Source organism: Oreochromis aureus, linkage group 20, assembly GCF_013358895.1.
Source record: "Oreochromis aureus strain Israel breed Guangdong linkage group 20, ZZ_aureus, whole genome shotgun sequence".
In the NCBI taxonomy this organism is placed as follows: domain Eukaryota; kingdom Metazoa; phylum Chordata; class Actinopteri; order Cichliformes; family Cichlidae; genus Oreochromis; species Oreochromis aureus.
The window spans coordinates 28,188,854-28,212,272 of NC_052961.1; the positions used below are offsets into that span (position 1 = coordinate 28,188,854).

The 23,419-nt window shown below is 42.0% G+C and overlaps 1 protein-coding gene across 1 annotated transcript in view; it reads right to left on the minus strand.

Moving 5' to 3' along the window:
* Nucleotides 1-22,381, minus strand: part of prex1 (phosphatidylinositol-3,4,5-trisphosphate-dependent Rac exchange factor 1) — a 78,816-nt gene extending 56,435 nt beyond the window's left edge. The window contains exons 1-3 of the mRNA XM_031736108.2: nucleotides 21,974-22,381; nucleotides 4,616-4,681; nucleotides 4,358-4,480 (exon numbers count right to left, since the gene is read on the minus strand). Of these exons, the coding sequence (XP_031591968.1) occupies nucleotides 4,358-4,480; nucleotides 4,616-4,681; nucleotides 21,974-22,117 (333 nt within the window). The 5' untranslated portion in view covers nucleotides 22,118-22,381. The remainder of the gene's footprint in view (nucleotides 1-4,357; nucleotides 4,481-4,615; nucleotides 4,682-21,973) is intronic.
* Between the last annotated feature and the right edge of the window lie 1,038 nt (nucleotides 22,382-23,419).

Genomic DNA, 23,419 nt, shown 5'->3' on the forward strand with positions numbered 1-23,419 from the left:
GTCCACCCTAACTCCAACCTCTATGCAAATTCAGTTCAATTCAATGTTATTTATATAGAGCCAGATCATTGTAAAAGTCACCTCAAGGTGCTTTAATACAGAGAAATAATCAATAATAGAGAGAAAACCCCAATCAGACAACCCCCTGCGTTTTAAACAGGAAGCAGCTGTGGCATTAAAACAGTATCAAAGTCCGAACTCACATCATAATAAGACTATAAGACTGTACTATGCCCATTTGCGTGCAGAGCCTGCCCCCCACAACTACTACACTCTGTCATATCTGAGCATATGAGCATCGTCCCTCCCGTCCTCACTCTCACATGAATTTCTTCACAATGTGATGGTTTTTGTTGAACCAAAATCGAATCGGCTTGCGCAGCACAATGGAAGTTCGTGATTCTGTTTGCTTTGCGGCTTACTATTTGGCAAATCTCGCTTGCCTTGTAGATTTATCAGTTATCTGATACACTGATTTTCAGTCGGGCTGTGCTGAAGCGGCCTTTCATGTTCTGTGCTTGGGCATTAAGTCCAACAAGATCAACTGAACTGTTCCTTAGCTCGCTTTTTCAAACAGCCCAAAACAGTCAAACAAACTGGATTTGAGGGATTAAACATGCAGTGTGAGTACACCCTATAAACCAACTCAGCATTGTTAAAAATGTTCAACAATGTTTTGTTCTCCAAAAATATACTTACTTCGTGTTATGCTTCATAAATCGGTCGATTGAAACGTGAACAGCATAAAATTTGAAGAGTTTAAACAGAGGAAAAGTAGCAGCATGACCCTAACCACCAACTTAAAACATCCAAAGGCTTCCCTTCAATATACCTGTAACATGATCAGAATATGAATTCTGCTGGTCTGCTGCCAGCTAAAGAATATAGAACAGAATAATTAGCAATCTGAAGGTGGTGTTAAGGAAACCACTGTATACCAGTTTGCAATATGTAACTATTTTAGCTCTCATTGCTAAGTACAATGAAACCCTTCTGCATGCCTCTGTGCAACTCCAACTATGTTTCTAACTGAGGCAAACTCTCAGGTATTTCCTTTCCTCAGATGACAACAACATAGTCAATTCAGGTACCTGTAAAGTAGCTTATAAGCCTAAACCGGCGCCAAAATGTGACGCTTTAATTTCTACTCCAAAAGACTGAAAAACATCACTTGTGCCCAGAATAACTCAAAGATTTTGGGTGTTCCTTTGATAAACATAAGTCTTTATTTGAATCCTTCATCCCTGGAATGTTATTCCGGAGACTAAATGAGAGAGTAGCATCACACACACTGAGGAATCACATTGAGTCAAAGCAGAATGGGTGTAGTTCAGCGAGGTCAGAGCATGCATAATGACATGACTGTTGCTTCTTGCACAGCGCTCGCATATACATTCCCTGAAATAGAGCAAATATTGACGTCTCTGATTTCTCCTCTGACATGAGTCACTTTTTCACCTCTGCACAGCTTAAATAATTCTCAGAATACCGTGATCTTTAAACAAGGGATTAACGACTCTGTGTGTGTGTGTGTGTGTGTGTGTGTGTGTGTGTGTGTGTGTGTGTGTCTGGTCAAAAGAGAAAAGAGACTCATTCATGTTAGCCTCTAGTTCGTAAGATAAATAATAGTTATTTCATTCACAATTTTATGACATCAGTGTTTCGGTTAAAGAGATTTCTTTTTCATTTAATTCGACACCAAAGAGGATTCTTTTTCTTTCTTTTAAAGCCTTCCAAACCATCTTGGCAACATCTGACTTTTTGAAAAGCAATGAATCTTCCCGTTTTTCATCCCTAGCTGTGAGTGGCAGACCTCCTTGTGGAACAATGCGGGGGGGTTAATAAAATCCCAGTCATGGTGTTGACCTCTGATCGAGGTCAAGGGCCACGGCTGGAGGGTGCCAGACGGGGCCAGCCGATTGGCTGAGAGGTGTGAGTGCTGAAGGAGACAAAGGTCGTGGCTTGGTGAGGGAGGTGTAATGGATATGCAGCAGGAAAAGGTGGAGTGCGGGTGGCTCAATGCTTCAAGAGAAACGCACACACAAAGAGAGTGGCAAATATTATCACGCTCAAATACATGCAGAGAGATCAAATAAAGACGAACGGGAACAACAGCAAGAAAACGCAAAGCATTAGTAAGGCATTAGTAATTCAGTACTCCTCAGTATGTCCCCAAAAGTTGATTCTGTTCATCTGGACGCAACGTTTTCAGTGGGAGAAACGTTTCCCACTCAGTATGTCATTTATAAATCCACATATCTATCTGATATCATCCATGTACTGCTATATATGGTGTAACTATGTACAGCTACTAGTTCACTGACAGTAATAATCATAATAACATCTGTATTAATAAGCGGCATACTTAGGAGGAGTAATGATGATGATGATGATGATGATGATAAATGCTTGCTAATACCTTAGTAATGTGCAAAACATATTTTGCTTTGGGGCAAATCTTTTTCCCTTTAAATCAAGTATTGTTTTGGCTTTAGTCTTTGTGGATTTCGTTAGCAATCGAGAAAATGCACGGAGCTATACGTCTTTGAAGCGAACACTCTCTGGTTTTCAAGTGCATTTTCTAGCTATTCATACCTCTTTCATTGTATTTGTATAATTTATAATGTTATAATCTTACACTTTAAATGAGCAGGACAGGTAGCCGTTTCAAAATGTGAGTTTCCCCCCCAGTATTTATAGATTATCTGTCTAATCTCTCCATTGAACACGAATTATCCACTCGCCTCCACCAACTAGTATAGCTGCAGCTCCCATCTGTCCAAATCTTTACAGACAATTAGCACAATTTCCAGATGGGCAAAAATTCCCTTTGCTATCAAATATGAAATATGGTTACAGTCCTCCCTGTGTTGAAAATGTCCAGAAAAGTGTTACCGCAAAACATCACGATGTCTCGGCAAAGTAGTCCTTTCCTATCCTTAAGTCCAAGGGGGCTCAAAAAAAGTCTCTGCATATACATCAGTCTGACCATGGAGAACTGAAAAAAGAACATGTTAAGCTCCTTTAATCAATTTCCCACATTCACGCTCCGTCTGACAAACCAAATGACTGTCACAGCTCGCACATGTGTGAGAACACATTCTGATAAGCCACTTCAGCAGCTTCCTGCAGAAGTTATTAAATGTCATCCACACTACAGGCAGGTGGCAGATCAATTGCAAATGATTATAATTCATTATTATCAGGTTGTGGTTAAACTCAGTGAAAAGCCTTCAGTTGATCCAAAATGCTGGAGTGAGAGTGCTGACAGAGAGCATATTTCTCCCATATTGGCTCCCTTTTAAATCCAGAATCATATTTAAAATCATTCTCCTCCCTCTTATAGAATATTAAATAATCAGATCTCAAAGACCTCAGAGTACCCCAATCACCCCAATAGGGCACTTTGCGTTGAACTTTGAACTGAACTGATTGTGAGATGATTTCACCAAAAACAGTTAGTGTGTTTCGTGTGTGTGTTGTGTGGACAGTGATTGGAGTCTAAATACAGTTATCAGCCACAAAATCTGCTGCGAAGGCAGGATTTATTAATTGTTGGGTTTACCCTTTGGAAAGTCACCAAATACTGGCTGCAGCTGGATTTTTGCAGCTGGATGGAAAAAAACATCACTCTGCTTCTGGTGATACTGTCCTGTAGGTTGGTGGAGCAGAGCCCTGACAGAATACCTAGGTGATCTATTTAGTGCCTCAGTGAAAGTAAAGTCAAGATAGTTTATCAGAGAGACACAAACAGAGACCCAAAGCAGAAGCCTGAGATTGAGTGCTACCAGCAGAAGCATTGTCCCCTCTCTGAGTGACACACCATCTCTTCCTCCCCGGACACAGACCCTTCTTTGTTTGTTTCCTCAGGCCAAACGAGTTCAAACTGAGTGGAGCGGGGCGGGTGGGGTGCAGGATTGTGTACTGGGGTTGCAGAGTTGAGAGGAATATGGATGGATGGATTCGTAAAAAGTAGGAGATGTTAGCAAAGACTGATGTAGAGAAACTGAAGGAAGACAGAGTGTTTTTGCCTGACAGGATGCAGGTCAGTTCCGTGAAGGCGGAAAACGCAAGGGGGTGGGTGGGGGTAGAGAATGTGTATTGGTGAATAGGGAGTCCAGGAGATGGGAGGGGTGTTTCATGTGAGAAAGAGAGCATTAAAGGGTATTTCCACACAAGGCTTTGCACGCTTTCCCTGCATCTGTGGTTACGGGCAGTCCATGAAAAGAGCTTATGTGTGTGTATCTGCATGGAAGAGGCATTCAGGCATCCAGCTTCTCCTACATGCATGCCTACGAGCTTGTGCCTGTAACAGTGTGCAGTTTTACGAGAATCTTTTTGTGTGTCCTGCACTTACAAACTGGAGGAACACATGTCCAAGTGCATGGTGAGGCTGAGGTTCAGGCGACAGGCTGTATTCCACTGCAGACAACACCCCCTGGTGCAGCTTAAGGATGTCCTCGATATTTGAAAACAGAATCTATAAAATGAGAGGATGATGTAAAGGGAGGGGAGCACAGAGATGAGGGAAAAGTAAAGACATTAGTGACCAATTAGCATGTTCACATGGAAGATTTCTGACATTTTGATATTTGCAATAAAAAGCTGGCCATACCTTGACATGTTCAGGTGAGAGACACTGTTGGTCGTCCGGAGTTTGTCTGATTCTGTGCAGAAATGCCTGAAAAGGAAACGAACACAAAACGGGTTTAAAAACAATGCGCCATACTTTACTCTCAATAAGGCTGACAGCTAAAGCATGTTCATCAGACATGTCAAAATCATTTTACATCATTGATCTTAAGTGGGTCAGACAGGCTAACTATTAAAAAATGTTCTTTACTAGGAAAAACTAAGAAAAGGTCTTTATCAACAGGAAAAGTTGCAAAACCTAACTTAAACAGTTAAAACACTCCTTTACATTTTCCAAAGCTGTCCACTTCAACAGCTTACGGTCTTTGTCAGAAAGATACTGGCCCCCTGGCCTTATGTTTGATACCCCGAAAGTACATCTATGAATATATAGAAAAATGGAAGAGAATATCTGGAAATCGTTAGTCTCTTTAGGTTTTGGTTATTATGCACCATCACTTGTGCATGCAAAAAGTGGTCTGGAAGTGGAAGTCCAGCTTCCCTCTTGTGACTGTTTTAAATTTAGGATATAGGTGATCTTGGCTTTGAGGAAACAGATACAGTGCAGACAGATTCATTGCATTAACATAACCACACGAGCCTTTGAACAGAAAACCACATTTACTCTTACATGCTTCATGAAAATGTCTTTTCAGGTACCAAACAGACATTTTGGGGCTGTTTCATTGTCCCTGGGGTCTAATAAGGCAAGACGTGTTTTCCTTTTACACTTAAAGCCTCACTGTATGGATCCTAAAGCACCTGAGCATTCAACTGTAAGACATCCTCCAAAATGAACTGCTTCACTGTTGCAGTGTCTACACACAGCACTTCACCAACATGGCTCATAATAAGGCTCGTGTCAAGTTGAGCTTTGCTTGCGTGTGCAGCTCGGTTTTTGTGTGTGTTAGTGCCTGCCAATCAGATCCTGACTTGGGGGGAAAAAAGAAAAAAAACTGTGAATAGAAGGGAAGTGAATCTGCAAACAGTTTCTTTTATTCTCTCTTCCCCATTTCTCTGTCTATCACCCTGTGTCTGACAGGCTTAACCTGCCTCAGTCTGACTGCCCTTCAGACGCCAATACTGTGCTGAAAAGAAAGGGATATCAGAAAGGAGATATGCATCCCCGAACCGACGAATAAAACTCTACCCCGAAGCCTCCTTCATCAACCTGGCTCCTGCTGTTGTGTCTGCCTGCATTTCAGTGCCTCAGATTTAGAAATTGATAGCTTTCCATGTGAATCAAAGGCGTTACAAAGAAGTCCTGGGTTAAGTGAGACTACTGCTCTAAACAAGAAGCCTTCGCCCGATACTTTTGGTACAATCATGACAAATGACACCAAGATCCTTATGCATGCCAACAATGTCACGTTAAAAGGTGCCGCTTCTAAGTGTTTGCTTTATATTTCAAGTTTTGAGATCCTGTGTCAACCCCAACACGAGCACAATGGATCAATAAATAATGCATGATTCTAGTAAAAAAGGTTATAGGACATTATCACTAACAGTGCCAAATGCCAGTGCAATAAAAGTTTCATTGCAGGTTGCAAAGCAATTCTTCCATCCAAAGTTATGGTTAAAGATAGACAGCAAGCACAGATAGAGAGGAGGAAAACATAGTATCTCTGGATTTTGCAGGGATTAAACTGAGGCTTGGTTGCTAAATGCATTTTAGCTTATCTGGTATAGAATTGTATAACACTTGGCTTTAATATCACCCCCTTAGCAAAATATGTCTGCGATCTAAATGCATAATCAAGGGAAAAAAAGATTGTAGCTACAGCAAAATATCGACTAAAGACACAAAAATTTCCCCTATAAAATCTAATAATCTGACCATCAGCACTGAATATGGGCTGCCTTTGATGCTCAGTACTCAAAATGCATTAAACATTCAGCATTAGGTGCAATCCGACGCTAGAGTTGTCAGGTCGAACATGCTCCACTAAAGAAAATAGTCCCTATGAAACCTAATGACACTTTTGTAACACAAACTGCCTTAATAACTACATATGTTAAGTACCAGGATCAGTTTTTGCAATTTGGGTGAAGTGCGTCATTTATCGAAAACCCTTTCACGCTCCCTGCAGTCCCACATAGCACCAGTTACAGAAAGTCACTTCCCGTAATTAAAGACTGACACTTCTAATCAGACGTTCGCTCTAAAGAGAGAACCCAGCCAACCAAGCAGTCAAGCAGTAATTTTATAATTTCCTCTGCCCTTTTTTTCTGTTTCTGCCTCTCTTTACTAGCTTTTGCGCAAGTCGTACCAAAAATAGAAAGCACGGCTCCTCAGCAGTGAGCTGTGACCTCGCTAATTAAGACCAGTATTAAAGGGAAGCGGTAGTTGTCATGTTCTTGACTGTTTTTTTGTTTTGTTTTTTTTTGGGAGGGAGCTGATTGTGCTTGAGGCATACACTAATTAAATCTCCCATATGGCAGCTTGTACCGTGTCCACACTGTAGGAGTCACTCAAGTGAGAGATTGCTCCCCAGCAGAGGATACGAGACAGGCAGGAAACAGAGCTTTTCCTCAGTTGCTTTCAGACAGGGTTAGCGCTGAGTGAGGGTGTGGCGGGTGAAGAAAAGAGCCAAGGAGGCAAAGGGTGAAAACAGAACAAACAACAACGAGCAAGGGGACAATGGTGGAGGAGACGGTGAGGTGTAAAGTATCTTTTATTCATGTATTCCTCTGTGACAGCTACCATCCAGGCAGGAATCACTCCTTTAACAAAATGTGCCACACAGATGTGGTGAGACGGGAATCAGCAGGGAGGATGGTAGGAAGAAGGAACAAAGAATTCCTTTCAGTCAAAGTCTAACCCCAACAAGGACAGTCTCCCCCCAGAGTTGTATTGGCTGTCTTCATTGTTCCATCACAAAAGAAGACAGGTTTATTTGGAGAGAAAATTGGCTCTCTCTGTCCACCATCATGACTAAGACAGGCTACAGGGAAGCCAGAATACAGGACAGTGCAGAGCATAAACTGAGCATGCACCCCAAGCATGTCCAAGTTTACTCAAATTGAGACTTTTACGCAGTTTGTACAGTAATATTTTTGAGAGTGTGACTGAAATCAGAAACAGGAAATTGCACCAGAGGAAGGTATTATGGGTGTAATTGGAAATGTGTTGACATCTGATGGACAGCAGTTCATTGTGCACAAACAGCCAAGTATCATAATTGGACAAACCGCAGTCTGGGCTTATTTTCATATTTGGCTATTTATTGGGCCTTTCCACTAATGACCACCAGAGACTGTAACTTCCTGCCAGTCACTCAGGCAGAAGTTAGAGATACTCTGACATCATTTCTTTCAACTTCCTCTGCAATCGAAATAACTTGATATATGACAAGTTATGAATGTTATTGGCTTTGTCACTGTGAAAGATCCAATATTTCTCCTTCTATTGTGCTCCCGTAAAATAAGCAGACGTGACTGCACTTTAAGAAGACCCTCAGCATATTACAAATCATGCACGATTTGCATAGAGAGGACAATATCTCAGAGCATTACGCACATGCACACAAACTGGAAATATGATAGGGATATTGACGAGACCCACTCTTTCCACAGCACGCAGTTAAGCCAGTTGTTTACGAACACTGTAATTCTACTCTACACCACTGCGTGCAGTTGTTGTGCTCATTACTGCTTAATTACCACACTCGGAGACTGCAAGATGCGTCTGATGGTCCTTGTTTACTTTCATATCGCCATCTCCATCTCAGGTGACCTTATCTGTCTCTTCTCTGACATCAGCACGTCATCATCAGCAAGGCGAGGCATGTGTGTGTCTGTGTAATCATGTTTAGTGGAGGATCAGACATTGATGAATAATATTTGCTTGACTGATGAACAACAACAACAACCCTGCCTGCACTGGCTCGGGCTGACAAGTCTGTGTTTCGATGTCTGAAATCTGAGTCAGTTCACTATGAATTTGATGGAGATGGAAAAGGGCATGACGGTGTTTCAAAAGCTCACCGACAAATCAAAAACAGTAGGGGGATGAAAAGAGGCAGTGCAGTGTAGCCTTTCCCGCACTGGTTTTCCTGTGTAGATCGCATTAGATGGCGCACCTTGTTACGCTTCAATACCTAAAAATAGCAATGATATCAATCAGTGTGTTAATAATAGTTGGTCATATGGGACACAGACTCAGTTTTGTGATACTTCTGGACTCATAACAATGAGTCAGACTGGCTCGGAGGAGGGCTCAGCTGCAGCACAGAGCACAGCGAGGATATTGCACATGATGCCACAGGGGTGAATGGCAGTAAGAGAAAGCTGCTCGTGATGCAATCCTACAGGAGACAAGTAACACAACCAGAAGCTCCTTGGCAAACCACAAAGTAGCTGCCAAGCACACTGATGCAGCATTGTACCCACTGACATTTCATTATGATATATACTGGAAACTCCAACATCCTCCATACAGGAAGTAGTTGAAAGTCATACTCAAAGTGTATCATCATACTGTGAACACATCTTTGTTTTTTTACATATATATGAAATTCTTGGCAGTTAGACATTTAAATCCACACTGCAGTTATGCAAACTTTGCAGCGTCTCTTGTTATTTTGCTCAAGTTTTCTTTTCTATTGCTCAATCATTATTAAAAACTCTTTTTGGTTTTTTTTTCTCCCTATTGGCCCTCAAAAGCCCACAACGCTTCTGAAAGTACTTAGAGAAACTCACTGGGGTTGAAACTCACAATGATGAGAGCAATACACAGGAAAATGTCAGCTATTATTAAAATGTCTTAGCTGTGACTCTTTACAGGGATCTAAAAGAGCCGCTGTAGTTCAAGCATGACAGTTATGTTTATTGCTTTGGAATTTAAATAGTGAGACTCAAACTAAAGCTATTTTAATTAGCTGTACAATGAGAGAAACAGTCGTGTGATGAAGTTTTCACATCGCCCTTCGCAACTTTGTGAAAAACCCAAGTACATCCTTACTGCTTTCAGAGGAAGTAAGAGGGTATGTAGCTGCCAGGTGCTGCTAAACAAACACACTTCTTTCAGATATGTGTTAACACAATGCCACAATGTGGTAGGAATGAACATCCCAACAAATTCACCTCAAGGTCAGACTGTGCACTGCTCAGAGAAACTGGAAAAAAACTAAACAAAACAAGAGACACTAAAGGCCTCAGTTAGAACATTAAATGTGAAAGTTAATGACAACACAATTAGAAAACAGCTAAACAAGTATGACATGCTTGGAGAAAGTCTCTTCTCTCTAAAAAGAACAGGTATACAAATAAACAAACAAACCACAAAACATCTGGAACAATGTCTTTTGGACAAATGAGAGCAAAGTGGAGATGTTAAGACATAATGCACAGCCATGAAATCCAAACAAAGCATATCAACCGTCGAGCACGGTGGTGGAGGGGTGAGGATTTTGCAGCCACGGGACATAAGGACATTGCAGTTGACTATATAAAAGTCAAAGCCTTAAGAAGTCACCTGACTGAAATTGTGTGGCAGGACCCTATGAGAGCTGTGTATAAATTAATGCCCTCAAACCTCAATTAAGTGAAGCAATCTTGTACAGAAAAGTAGGGCAGATTGCTTGTTATTGCAAATTATTGCTGCTAAAGGCACATCTACAAGCTATCGAATCATGGGTTACATTTAGTTTTTTAAAGGACTGCATGTTAAAACTTTATTTTTCACATGTAGAAAAAAGACCTTAAAAGCAAGCTTTAAATATAGCAATGACAAGAGTCTTTTTTCCCCTAGAAATATGTCTGCCAGCTTTTTGCTAGCATTTTCCCAACCCCACACTCACACCTCTGAATTCACTTATAACTTATCTGGCGTACATGACTACAAGATTTTCAGTAAAATGCTGTCCGTGAAACCTCTTGTTACTCAGAAAACTGCCCTTATGTCTACTGAAAATATGAAAATTTGTGTGCAAGTTACTGCAAATTTAAAAACACTACTAGACACAGCAGTAGTGGGTACTTCAGTGTGGATGGCAGTGATGGCAGTGATGGCACTGGAAAGTGCAACTTCATAGTGACTGTCTATATCACTCCAATATCACTCAAAAAAAATATGATGGTGCCAGACAGTTCATGTACAGTTCATGGATATACTTGCATCACTTTCTCCCACAAATTGCATGAATGCTGTCAAATGTGCCACTTGTTCAAGCAGCATGTGAGCAGGTTGAAGTAAGTTTGGAGGATCCCACCAGACTGAGTCACTTGGTTTTATTTTCTGTTTTTGTGTTTATTGGAAAAAAAAGTGTGTGCAAGAAAAACTGAAGACAAGTCAAAAAATCCCAAACTGCAACAGAAGAAGTGCACACGCATGCCTCTGCGCGACTGTGTGACATGCAAACAGGAAGTGAAAACAGAGCAATGGCACAGAACAAAGGCCAGTGCTTTTCTTTGTCTTTTTTTGACGCTCAAATTCGACGACAAGACTTTAGTTTTCTTCTCGAGAACATAGGCGGCTCAAGTCAGGCGAGAAAGGAAAACAAGTCGGCAGAATGAAGCAGCTCCTCTCGACACAAAAGCAGCAGATGTCATTTCTGGACAGGAAGTGTGGCTTTTGCGAAAAGGAAGTATACGACATGTTTAAGGGCCACTAACTCAGCTGTGTTCTAAGTAAAGTCTGACGGCTTTGTGCTAGCGTGCAACCAAGCTGTAACAAACAAATAAATCACACCGTGCTCTCAAGACTAAGGAATTGTGGATTTTTTTTTATTTTTTTAGCTATGCTGCAAAGATGAATGGAAGTTAATGTTATTTATTGGTGTGGATAAAAATGAATGGACTGAAATGGAAAAGCTTTAGGTTATTTTCCATTTTTAACTGACACCCCCTGCAGAAGCTTCAGGTTTACAGCTTGTCATCGCCTTAAACCCAAAATAGTGCAATCATACCAAATGCTTATGTCTCTTGTCATGCAAGGCATAGGGCAGCATTTATCATGAATAACAGCCAAAGTGTCATTGTGGGTTTGATTGGGCGGTGGGTGTTGCTAGATGCTGAGGTTTATCAGAGCGAAGAAGGGCCAGACAGTAAGGTGTGAAGATGCAGATTGACCATATGTTGGTGAAGGCTATGTTTTCGCTCCAGTGGACAGTCAGTAAGATGCCTGCTGCCTTCACGTCTGCTTTGTCTGCTTCTGAACGCAGCTTTCTACCTGCTGCTAAAGCAAACTATGAAACATGACTCATCTCCTATTTATCTGTTTTTAGGTGAAAGCCTTCTTGTTGGCAAAGAATCCTACATATTAAAAAAACTACTAAAACAAGCCACTGATGAAAAAAAAAGCTGAAATATTTTATCTACCCTTTCACATTTCAACACAACAATCAAGAAAAGTAATGTAACAAGTGTCAAACTAGGTCATGTTGCAACACAGGAGGCGACCACGCATACAGAGTCGAAGTTAGCGGAGCAGCCACAAGCACAGGATGTGAAGGGTCACTCGCAGTGTGCGGCTGAGGTTGTTTTTAAGCTTGACACTTAGCATCGGCCAGTGCTATCTGTAATAACCAAGGACCATAGAATGGCAAACTTGTGCGCGTAGATCTCAGCTGCCATATTAGAAGCTGAGGTGAAAGTGTATACAGAAAAGAAAAGTAAAGCCCTATAAGTCAAACGAATTCTCGTCAAGGCTGGATAAATAATTTAGGTCGTTTTCTATAGTTAAACTAAACCCAGTGAACACACATACTTAGCTTGGACCTGTTGGACAATGACGTTAATGCTTTAACAGGTTTCATAATAAACAGTAATATGTGTGACAAGTGACGAGGGATATTAGCATTTGTTTTGCTGCCATCACCATGTATGCATCCCATTTCTCATAACAGCAAGTGCAAATATGAATGTAATGTATAGGAAATCAATAACAACGTGGTATAATGGTTACATAATGTACATGTCAAATGTTTCCTTAGCTATTTGTCTGGATTAAATCCTTTCAACAAGCAGAGTTTGGAGTGTGTCAGACTTGCTATTAGAAATCCAATCAGACTGTGCTGTCCTAAGCACATTGTTGCTTTACTGTAAATATCAAACTCGATTATCTTCTTTGAGAGCAACATTTTTTTCCTTATTTCTCTCCATAATGAGAGGGCCAATGGTGTTAATGGGAACAGAACTGGGGCATTTTTTCTGCCTACCCACGGCTACATCAGCATTCAGCAACAATGCTGGGCCATCTCACTCAATTCAGATATCTCACAAGAGACCCCGTATATCAAGAACAAGCTCGAACACTTGTCAAGGTTTTTCTAGCAGGCCCTCAGAGCCCCTTTTCAATTCGCTGTGGTTCCCACACCTACTGAAGCAAACCTCAAACAGAACCACAGATCCACAGATTCAGGCGTTTTCTAAGCGAGTTCTCAGGTCACCAGCCTCAAGCTCTCTACCCTTTCTCATCCAGGAGAAAACAACAACAAGCTTAAAACAATGCACCCATTAAGGATCTCTCTTTTTTGGAAAGAGGATTGGGGTGGCTAGTCACAAAGGGAGACGGGGCATTTTGGATAGGGAATGGGGCCATTTAGGGGTCGACATGGCATGAAATTGAATAAATAAATGAAGAAATCCCCTCTTTGTGGCCTGGGTGCAGCAGAGCCAGAGAATGGCCCGTGGCGTTGCCATAATGAGGGACCCCAGCAAACCTTAGCAGAATTCTTTTTCTCTCAGGCCGTAATTCACATCTTTCCCCAACCCTCCAAAAACTCCCTCAGCTCCCCTTCACCCACCAACCAGTCCCTTGCTGTCTTCCAAGAGAAAGCCTTTTTGGCAGCGCCAATCACCAAAACACAAAGTCTTCTTTGAGCCTCGTCCAGTTTTTTTTTCCCCTCCCCATCTCGCTCACTTCCGCTTTGAAGGACTTTAAACTTCAGGGCTCTTTGAGCTGTTCACATGGGCGGAAACTAAACACGACAGGGGGATGACACAGTGCCTTCGCAACAGAGGACAGGCAGAAAGCGCTGGACCGAATACTTCCTGTTTAAGACTGGGTACTCATTACAACCCTGCTGTACAAATGAATGGATGACACACGATGAATATGCGGACTACATATTTTGGACACCTCAGATGACAAATTGTTGAGACTGTCTCAGTAAGCATGTTAGGCTTTCAAAACTGTACTTTCAAAAGGTTCCACAGTTGCTAGAATTTTACAATTTAAATTTCTGAGCTTGCTGACATTTCTGTCCAGTATTGCACAAAGTTGCTTTGCACATTTTGTTGTACAAGCTGCTCCCAACTACAAAAGAGAAAACTTCCAGGAGGAGACATGTGGTCCTAATAATCATTCATAAATGACACCAGCAAATCCACAGATATAATTTTCCACCCTGGGTAGTATTCTTCTCCCGGGTAGAAGTCTCCACTGAGGCACAACATTATATTTTCTTGACAGTGGATGTGTCAGAAGTACAGGAAGAATGTATTTTTCATTTTACACAAAGAAGAATGAGAAAGTTTTAATCTATTAAAACTATCTATTTTATTTTTTGTCATTATTTTTCCACATAGTTCTAGTTTAGCTTTAGTCACCAGGTGGCTATACTGGATTTTGATTCCTTTTGTATTCGTTTTATGCATCTGCTGCAATGTGGACTTAAAAAAACACTGCAATGTGTCCAGTTTTTTATGCTTTAGGCAGCACCGGACACATGTTTCAGGCTTAATATCAATTCTACCACTCTCACTACAAATGAACAGGAACAAAAGACAGAGAAGCACAGAACACTTATTCTTATATACTTGGACAACACGCTGGAAATGGAAACATCTGTGTATTTGTTTCAGTGAATGTTACAGCCATCTCAAAACCTATTACAAATGTCTCTACCTGTAGCCCACATGGCTCAAATTACATTTTGTCTTTAAAAGGAACATCCACAACATTTTTTTTCTAAGTTGCTTTCCTGTCGAGGGGTGACATGTGTTGATCAGTAGATAACATCATGGACCAGATTGGAGAGGCCATCTGGACATTTGTACACTTGGTTGGGTTTTTTTGGGGGGGGTTGGTGCTGACAGACATGGGTATCACAGACTGGACCAGAGTGTGGCAAGTATGAAGCTGAGTGAGCCATCAGTGACCTGTGACGCTGCCGGCTAACCAGTTGATGTAGCACAGGTGGTTACTCAAGCTAAACTCCATGATATTCATACGCATGTATCCAAGAGAACATTGTAGTTTGCATTCATGTACACATCCAAGCAAAACCAAAGTACGAATGCCACACCTAACAAGCAGCTGAGCAGACATAAACAAGGTTACAGGGACAGAGAGGGAGGAAATTGAATGGTGGCAAAGACACAAATTAGTGGCTTACATTACACCATAATGGCTCTTTGGCAAAGCAAGGGGGAAGATCACAGAGACTGTTCGCTGGTTCTGACTTAAACAGCATTTACCAGCCTGATAGAGAATGCCATTAAACGGGCAGACAGCAGCTAGTCAAAGCCCTGCCTGTCTGAAAAAAAAGTACTTCTCAGTCTCTGAAAGCACAAACCTACATCCTATCTCACTTCTCGTTTTGGCAGCCACAAATGCAGCAAACGCCGAGGTAAGTTTCCACTTCTAGAAGTGATATTTGCAGGTCGATTTTGATTCACCATATTCAGCCGCAGAGCAAGTTAAATAGTGAGCCACATTTAATTCTGTGATAAAGAGACAATAGGTCTGGTGAATTTAAAAAAAAGAAAGAAGAAAATACATAAAAACCACTATCTGTCCTGCAAAGGCTCTTGCAAGCTGAAGAGTCTCTGCAGGATGGATAGAAAATTGAAAACTGAACATGTTAACGTGCCATATCAAAACATTTTTCTTAAAAGGTTTCCTGTCAGCACATGAGAACAAAAACTTTACGGTACCCGCATGTATGACTCAAGCCTTTTATAAAGCCACGTGAGTTGGCAAAAATGTCACCACAGCTAGCAAATGCCAAAATAAAAGCCCTTCAGCTACCATGCCCAAGATTTTGTCAGCAGCTGTCATGAACAGTTACCACAACATTGTCGGAACTTCCTTGACTAGCGGGGGGGTTAAAAAAGAGCCTTACCAGTTGGCTGGTTGGTAAATTGTTTATCTCGAAGCTCATTAATTAAGTGAATCATGTCAAAAACAATTTCAGGATAACAGTGAAAATGTTCTTTGTTTGTAGCTGTGGCATTTAGCTGGAAAAGAAAATCCTGCGATGTTCTGGGTGTTCACTCCACCACTCAGGCCATCACATACAGCTGACATGCTCGATCTGTACTGTCTGCCGCTTTATATAAAAGCAGGAGTGCAGAGTGTCTAAGCTTCTGGTTTAAAATGATTATGAAATAAATCCTGGTTGTACAACATAGCAGCTACATAACAATGACACAATACGCATTATGAGCTGTCTATAAGCCTCTCTTTTATGATGCATATCTGTCTCTAACAAGTATGAAACAGACTTAAAATTAAGTAGTGACTGCACAACCAAGAAGATAATGCTATTGTTTTCAGTAGTAGCTTATGGAAACTTTCCCCCGGTAGGTGAAATGGCGTAAGGTTGAACTAACTGTGTAAACTCTACTTGGCCAGTCAAAAAGAACCTTGTTGTTGATGGAGAGTTATAAAGATTCAAAGTAAAACAGGAATAACCCTTAGATGGGGATTCACCAGATGGAAAGAGCAATATTCAGTTTGCCAGATCACATCATTTCTAGTTGATCAGAAAGTAATAAAAAATGAAAAAGGCAGAGCTTTGTTACTGTGACTCTAAAGCCCTGTGAGGCAAACTGCCAGTTTGTTAATTAAAACTAACTGGCTTGGTAAGCTTAACCAGGCTTTACCCATTATCTTTGCCACAGTCAGTACCCTTAATAAGTTTTGTGTGAAGATGTACTAGTCCAGCATTTTTCTATCAGGCAAATGACCTTTAACCCCCTCCTGAAAGAAGACCCACATCTGGTAGTATTTAAAAAAGCAAACAAACATTGTAATCCTGCTGCCTCAGTCTGTAAACCAAACCCTCAAGGGACAGCTTGTGTCAAGTCATTCTGCAGACATCCGTCCATCCTGCTACCTTTTCACCACGCTGCACAGTCGCTGCACCCGGTGTCTTCCCTAAGAAAGTGCATGCGCCAACTTCGTCCAGATTACGATGTGATCTCGAAGAACACTGGAGGTCTCACGTTGCCTTGCTTTTACTATTCAGCCCATATCATCTGCTGTCTCTTATATCAGCCTGTTAAAAAGCACAGTGCCTCACATACGCGGTTTTACCATTTCCAGCCAGTACAAAACAGTGAATGTCCAAGTTCTCGCCAGACATTACATGATCTGATATCTGACACGTTGATATGCAAACTGATGAAATGCTACTGACCTCTGTAGATCACAGATTTGAAAGGACACACTCCTGAATAGGTCCACTTCTTAAAATGCTACTTCTAAGAGAGAAATCACTAAGAAAATTCTTGGACACAGTAAAAAGAGATTTCGTCTGATAATCTCCAAGCATCTCTCACAAAGAGAAGGAAGCTTTTCTTTGCTTTTGCATCATGCCTCTGGGTGTTACAGTGGTTTAGACTTGTTAACTTGAATACTTTAAATTCCTGCTACAGTCTTATGCTTCAAAGAAATAGCTTATCAAAACACATGACTAAAAAAAGCACAGAGATTAAGTTGGAAACTGACATTTACCACCCCGACATTGCAATAAGTTCGTCTGGCACTGTACCCGCGCTGCAAGGTACCAATTGTCCAGACTGTGATGGATGGGTGCACAGCAGCTTGAAACTTTATTTATATGAAAATTTGCAGCTTATGCAATGAACTGAAGTACAGTTAACACAAAAGCCAAAGCATGTACTGATTATTCAGCTGCATTCAGAGGCACTGACTATTTACAGGTTTGATTAACCTACAAGTTACACGTTACAAGTTACAAGTTACAAACCCTCAAAAAGCCCCAGCAGTCTGCCACAGTAACTGTTCTACCTGCTGTTCAGTCTCCACAGGGTGCCCCCCAATGCCCTCACTCATATATGTGGAGTGGGTTTTACTTCAGCTAAAGGCTGCAGTGAACTGAAACCACCAGCGTTGTGGCTACGACGAGAGCTAGAATCTTAAGCTATTTATACGCCCAAGCCCAGAGAAATCCGATGCTGGTCCTTACAACTAAGGAGGGACACCGATCGAGAGGGAGAAAGATGGGCCAGACAAAAAAAAAGGGGGGGGAATAGGAATAGGAATGGACATCAAATAGGAAAATAGGAAAAAGGTAGAAGGGGGGAAGCTCGGAGCTGTCTGTCGGCATGTTTACCTTTGTAAGCACTACATATAGGATGTGTGTACGCGTGTCATCCTGTTTGCTCAGCTACAGCCAAAGAGGTGTTAAAAAAAAAAAAAAAAGTCTAGCATCAAAACACAATTTCACTTCTTCATGGCAGCGCAGGTTAGCATCGGATGAGTACTCTCACTTGTGTGTGGCCCAAAGTAAAGGTCACAGTCCTTCCAGATGTTTCCTATTATCCTGCAGCACTGACAGGACCTCTGCGGTCACTTTTCCATCACTCACTTTTCAGAATTAAGAAGGAAGGTCATAAGCCAAGAAAAAAAACTATCGGCCACTCATTTCCAGGATTCACCGAGACATGGGTCAGCGTGGTCAAAAAAGAAAAACAATCCCAAATGACAACCAACCATATTCATGGCATTCAAGGAAAATCCCTCACATCTAGCAGGTATGACGCCACCGACCACATTCCTATCACAGATAGCCTAGTATTTTGGTGCATCATGGCTGGGAAAATCCAGCTGCGCAGATTAAACCATACCCTGAAGAAAATTCCCATAAATCTATCGAGCTAGGAAGTGATTATTTCACACAAACAAACAAGGGAATGCGTGGCGACAAAAGCTTGAAGAGCACAGCCATCTTCATAAAAAGGAAGCAGCTTGTTAAATGTGACAGCTTCCGAGCTACTCAAAGAGTTAATAGATTTAGAGATTTGCTGCGATAACAGTGAGGGGGAGAAAAAATGAATCCTCTAATCCCTCTTTTCACACCCCCCCAACCCCCTTCTCACCTCTTGTCCTCACCACTATCCCCACACGCTTCCCTACAGCACATTGGATGAGCTTGTTGGCGCTGGTAATTGCCAAGGGATGAGTGACATGCAGAATGGCTGAGGTGCCAAAGCCGGATAACCATCTCTTTTTGTGTGTGTGTGTGTGTGTGTCATTGCAATCATTGCAATTGAGAAGCTGCTCTGCTAAGGGCTTTTTTTCCACTGGGTTTTTAAAGTGCATAAAGGGAGGTGGAAAATAAATCAATGATAAGGCAATGGAGATGATGAAGATGGCCAACAGCTACTGTACTATCAGCTGATAAAAAAAAAAAACCCTCAACAAGACCAGAAAACAAAATCATAGTGCGAGTGGTTACAGATAAGAGAGAAGCTGACATGCATAAAAAGAATCAATACACTGAAAAATTAAGTAAGTCATCACTGATGATGAGAAGTAATCCCAACGCTACGTTCAGATGGGAACTAATCTATTTCTAGGGGAATAAGGTTAAGGGGTGGGGGGTAGATAGACTTCACAGGGTTAAGATTATTCGCATCTCAGTGTGAGTTTCACACAATCAAAACTAAATAAAGTAGCAATTACATTCAATACACGTGGTGTGACAATAGCATGCGTGGACTTGAAAGCTGTTCAAGCGTAAACTGTGCTGTGTTCTAGTCACAGGCAAAATTCACTTTTCATTACACAGCAAAATGCATTGGTATTCAATGCACTGTGAATGAACTGAATTCTGGGAAATGTGGGAGTTATCTAAGCAATGAGGAAGGGTGAGAAAAAGCTGAGAAGCTGAACAAAAACCTTACTTATTACCATTTTATTTAAATAGGCTGCCCATCTCAGCCTTTTTACACTGTGGGGCTTACACATCCCCAAACTATCTGCCCACACCCTTACTGAACCTATCTGTATCTTTACTGGGAACATATGTTCTGAGCTCCCACAGCCAGACTTTTCCTTATCAACATCACAGTGAGCTGCATGGTGACACAGCCTTGGCTCCCAGCAAGGGTTCTCACTGAGGGTTTTCTGCCGAGCTGGACCCTGGACAGAAAACACTGGGTGGTGGGGGGGAGGGGGATTCGCAAAAGATTGGCCATGGAGGAGGTGGTGGAGAGCGGGGCTTCTTTTCTCGTTTTGCTCTGGATCCTCATGTTTGCCTTTAGCAGTGTAAGCACCTCATCACCCGCCCACCCCCCCAGGTGAAAATTCAGTGGACAGTGTCACATGCAGGTTAATGGGGAGCAGTGTGTTTTGCCATCAGGCCTCTTTAGTGCCGTGTACCTACACGTGAAGATGACTGTTAACGAAGGCATTCGCAGACATGCATTCCAATCCAAAGAAACACTTGTTAACAAGATGATACAAATAACCAACCTGTCAGTTTCTGCAGCACAGAACATCGCCGGATATAATTGGCATAAAAAAAATGTTTTTTCAAAGATGCTGGATTGTATTGAGTAGTTGCCAAATGGTAGTATTTACTTTTAAAACAAAATCTCATTGGCTCATGAAATGGGCATAGAGAGCATTCTATGCAAAGACCCTGGAGATAACATTACATCGCACAAGCCAGACCATATTACTGGCCTCAGGCTAAACACCGTGTGGCTTAAATCAAAAGACTCCCAGCTCACGTGATGATAGGCCGGGGCATGGTGAAGGGCACGAGGCACTGACAGCTTTCAGATGTTCAGATTTCCCTGATAAACCATTGAGACTTCATCATTACCATTGTGCGTGGATTTGAGTTTGGTGAGAGTGGAGGGAGGTCAAAGCATGTTGCCTTGACCTCCTTGCAACAGAAGATAAGCCTCAATTGAGTCCACTGTTGAGCTGGATACAGAACAGTGAAGTTATATTACGTAGGTATAACTCTGAAAATGCCATGCACCACGAATGGCATGACACGGCGGTGCGGTGAGCCTTCTGCACCGGTCACCTCAAGAACTTTGAGGAAGTTCAACACGTGACAGCAGAGAGGAAAGAGGGAACCGTGACATATTTAGCAAAAATGTGTCATATGTTGAAATGTTAAAAAAAAAAAAGTGAGGCAAAAAAAAAGGCAAAGTGAAAATGATGAGAATCAAAGTCTGCCATCGAGTCGGCAAGGTGCAAAAGAAAGATAGACGATATTCTGTAGTTGCCCTGACCTTTATGTGGAAGGGGCATCGACAGAGGGAATTTCCCTGAAGCAGACAAATAAGCCATTGTATATAAAAGAAAAATAAGTAAGGTCACAATATAGTCATCACATTAAATGCGGCGAGGTGGAGTTAACCACGCTGTGGTTTTGAGTCTCAGCTGGAGGCAGGAGCCACCTGCACTGTACAATTACCAGAGATGACAAGGCGGGGATGAGGGGAGGAAAGGCCAACGGAAAATGATACGGGGAAGTGACAAATTGAATAGTCCCCCTGCAGGTGGGTGCCATCTATACTCGCGCTGTGCTCGGCGGCTGAATGGAGCATGCAAAATTACCAGGACGTTCATTCATGAGGTAGCTGAAGTACAAAGAGCGAATAAGCAAACGGTTTCTTATCGCTGTCTGAAAAAAGGAGGCGTGGCAGGGTGTGATGTTCATGAATACCTATTTATTTGTATTTAAAAAAATGTATGTGCGAACTGGGCTCTCCTTTCCTTTGTTTGTTTCAAGCCTGAGCTTTAACACACAATGGAAAGGTGAGAATAACACCACCACCCTCCTCTCAAAACACTAAATATGTATGAGTCCCTGCAGACGTCCCAAGACACACGGTTTAACATCTCAAAAGTTTTCATTGATAACAGTAGCCTCAGATGCACGCAGGTCTTTCACCAAGCTGTCAGCTGCAGTCTGCGTCGCAGTTAAAAGCCACGCAAACAGCAGCAAACGGCAACTGCGCGTCCCAAGCCCGTTCCTACAGAAGAAGCGTTCACAGACAGGGCTGAAGCAAAAGTTCAAGCAGCCCGCATGGACACAGAATCACGCAAAACTGAATGCAAATTTATTGTGGTTTAATCTGACAGATTAGATCATCTTTGGGGTGGGTTGCTTTTTTGCTTTTGTTTTTGCCTTGCAAAGGCTGTTTCTTGATCTTCTCTGTGTATGCTGATTTAAAAAGAGTAGCCTGGGGATTGGAAAAACCTCTAGAACAACACACGAGATGAGCGTGCATCCGGAAATAAATAAAAAACATCCGCTAATATACAGATTTGTAACTGGAGTTTGGCATCATGTTCTGCCAGTGTACGGGAGACAGACTTGCGAGAGGATGTCAAACTTACCGACTGGAGGAAAAGCAACGTCCGAACATAATCCCTCTCGGTGTTCAGTATTTCATTTAAAACACACAGCCTCAGCCGCTGCTGTCGGTCCGAGTCCTTGGCTGCGGGGATACCGTTCTCCTGATGCCCGTCGTCCTCTTCCATGACGGTAACTCAACCCTCAGAAAGGTCGCTCTCTACAGAAATACTCTCCTTTTTTTCTCCCCCTAAGTATCCGCACGTTGTCGGGTCGTTGCTTCAGTCCATTTTTGCATTAGGAAGTTTTTCCCGAAAACCTCGCAGAGCACTGTTGTGAAACACTGGAAGAAAAGTTCACCAAAAGTACCAAACAACAAGCAGAGAGCCCGGCGCAGTGAGCGCAGTCACAGCAGCAGCAGCAGCAGCTGAGAACGAGCGAGGCAGCAAAGCGGAGAGAGGGGAGGAGGAGGAGGGGGAGGGACCCGCTGCCTGCCAGACACATAGAGAGAGCTCACTACTGCTCTGGACACCGAGAACTACCGACCACAGTAGCTTTAAATGCGTACAAGCTACAGTCTGATATTATTAAGTAAACTCCCCGAGTATCCCATTTCCCATGGTACTAAAGGGGTCCCAAAGGCAACAAACTATAAATAACCCAAACGCAGCCCGCCTAAAACACAAAATACTCCCCCACGAACGTGATATTGACAGCGAAGTGGTGATTTTAGTTACATCCATTAAAAAAGATGTAAGAAAGAAGCAAAGAAAGCGCTTAAATGTAGTCCAACTCAAGTCAGCCGCCGTGTTCTGAACTTTAATCTGCCTTTATAGAAAAACAGACGGTTAACAGGTACAAGTCATACAGGTATTCTTAATTTTGCTGGCGTTTCTCCTTCTTAGTCAAATACGATACTAGTGAGCTAAACACATACAACTTGTGAGAAAGACAAAACCATTCGAAATATGACAGTAATCCTAAAACCTTAATTAAAGGTCTTGACTTTCATTGATGTCAAATATTTACCATAACAATGCTCATTTAGGCCCCCTGCCTGTCACCCCACGCGGGGTCTCAGCGAGCGTTAATAAGAGAAACGCGCCCTCAAGTGGTTGCAGGCAAAAGTACAACTATCAAGTCCGGGATGGGCAAGGGGACTTCAGGAAGAGTCTACAAGCTCTGATACAAGAAAAGTTTACTTCTTAATATCATGATTGATTTCCCCAGCAAATCCTAACGTTTGCCTTTTTATTTTTTTAACACGTGGTCACGAAAGGTGTGTATTTTGATGCAATACAAATTCAAATGGTAATCCTCCATTTACCTTGCTGAGAATTAAAGGTTCAAACCCTGTGCCCAGAGCCCTAGACTATTTTTCATAATCTGGATTTATCAATATTGTTAACCAAATCCTTTTTTTGTTTTTTTCAGTTGTAGAACATAAATATTTTAATATAGCTTGAGGGCATACAGGCTTATTGGCTGTC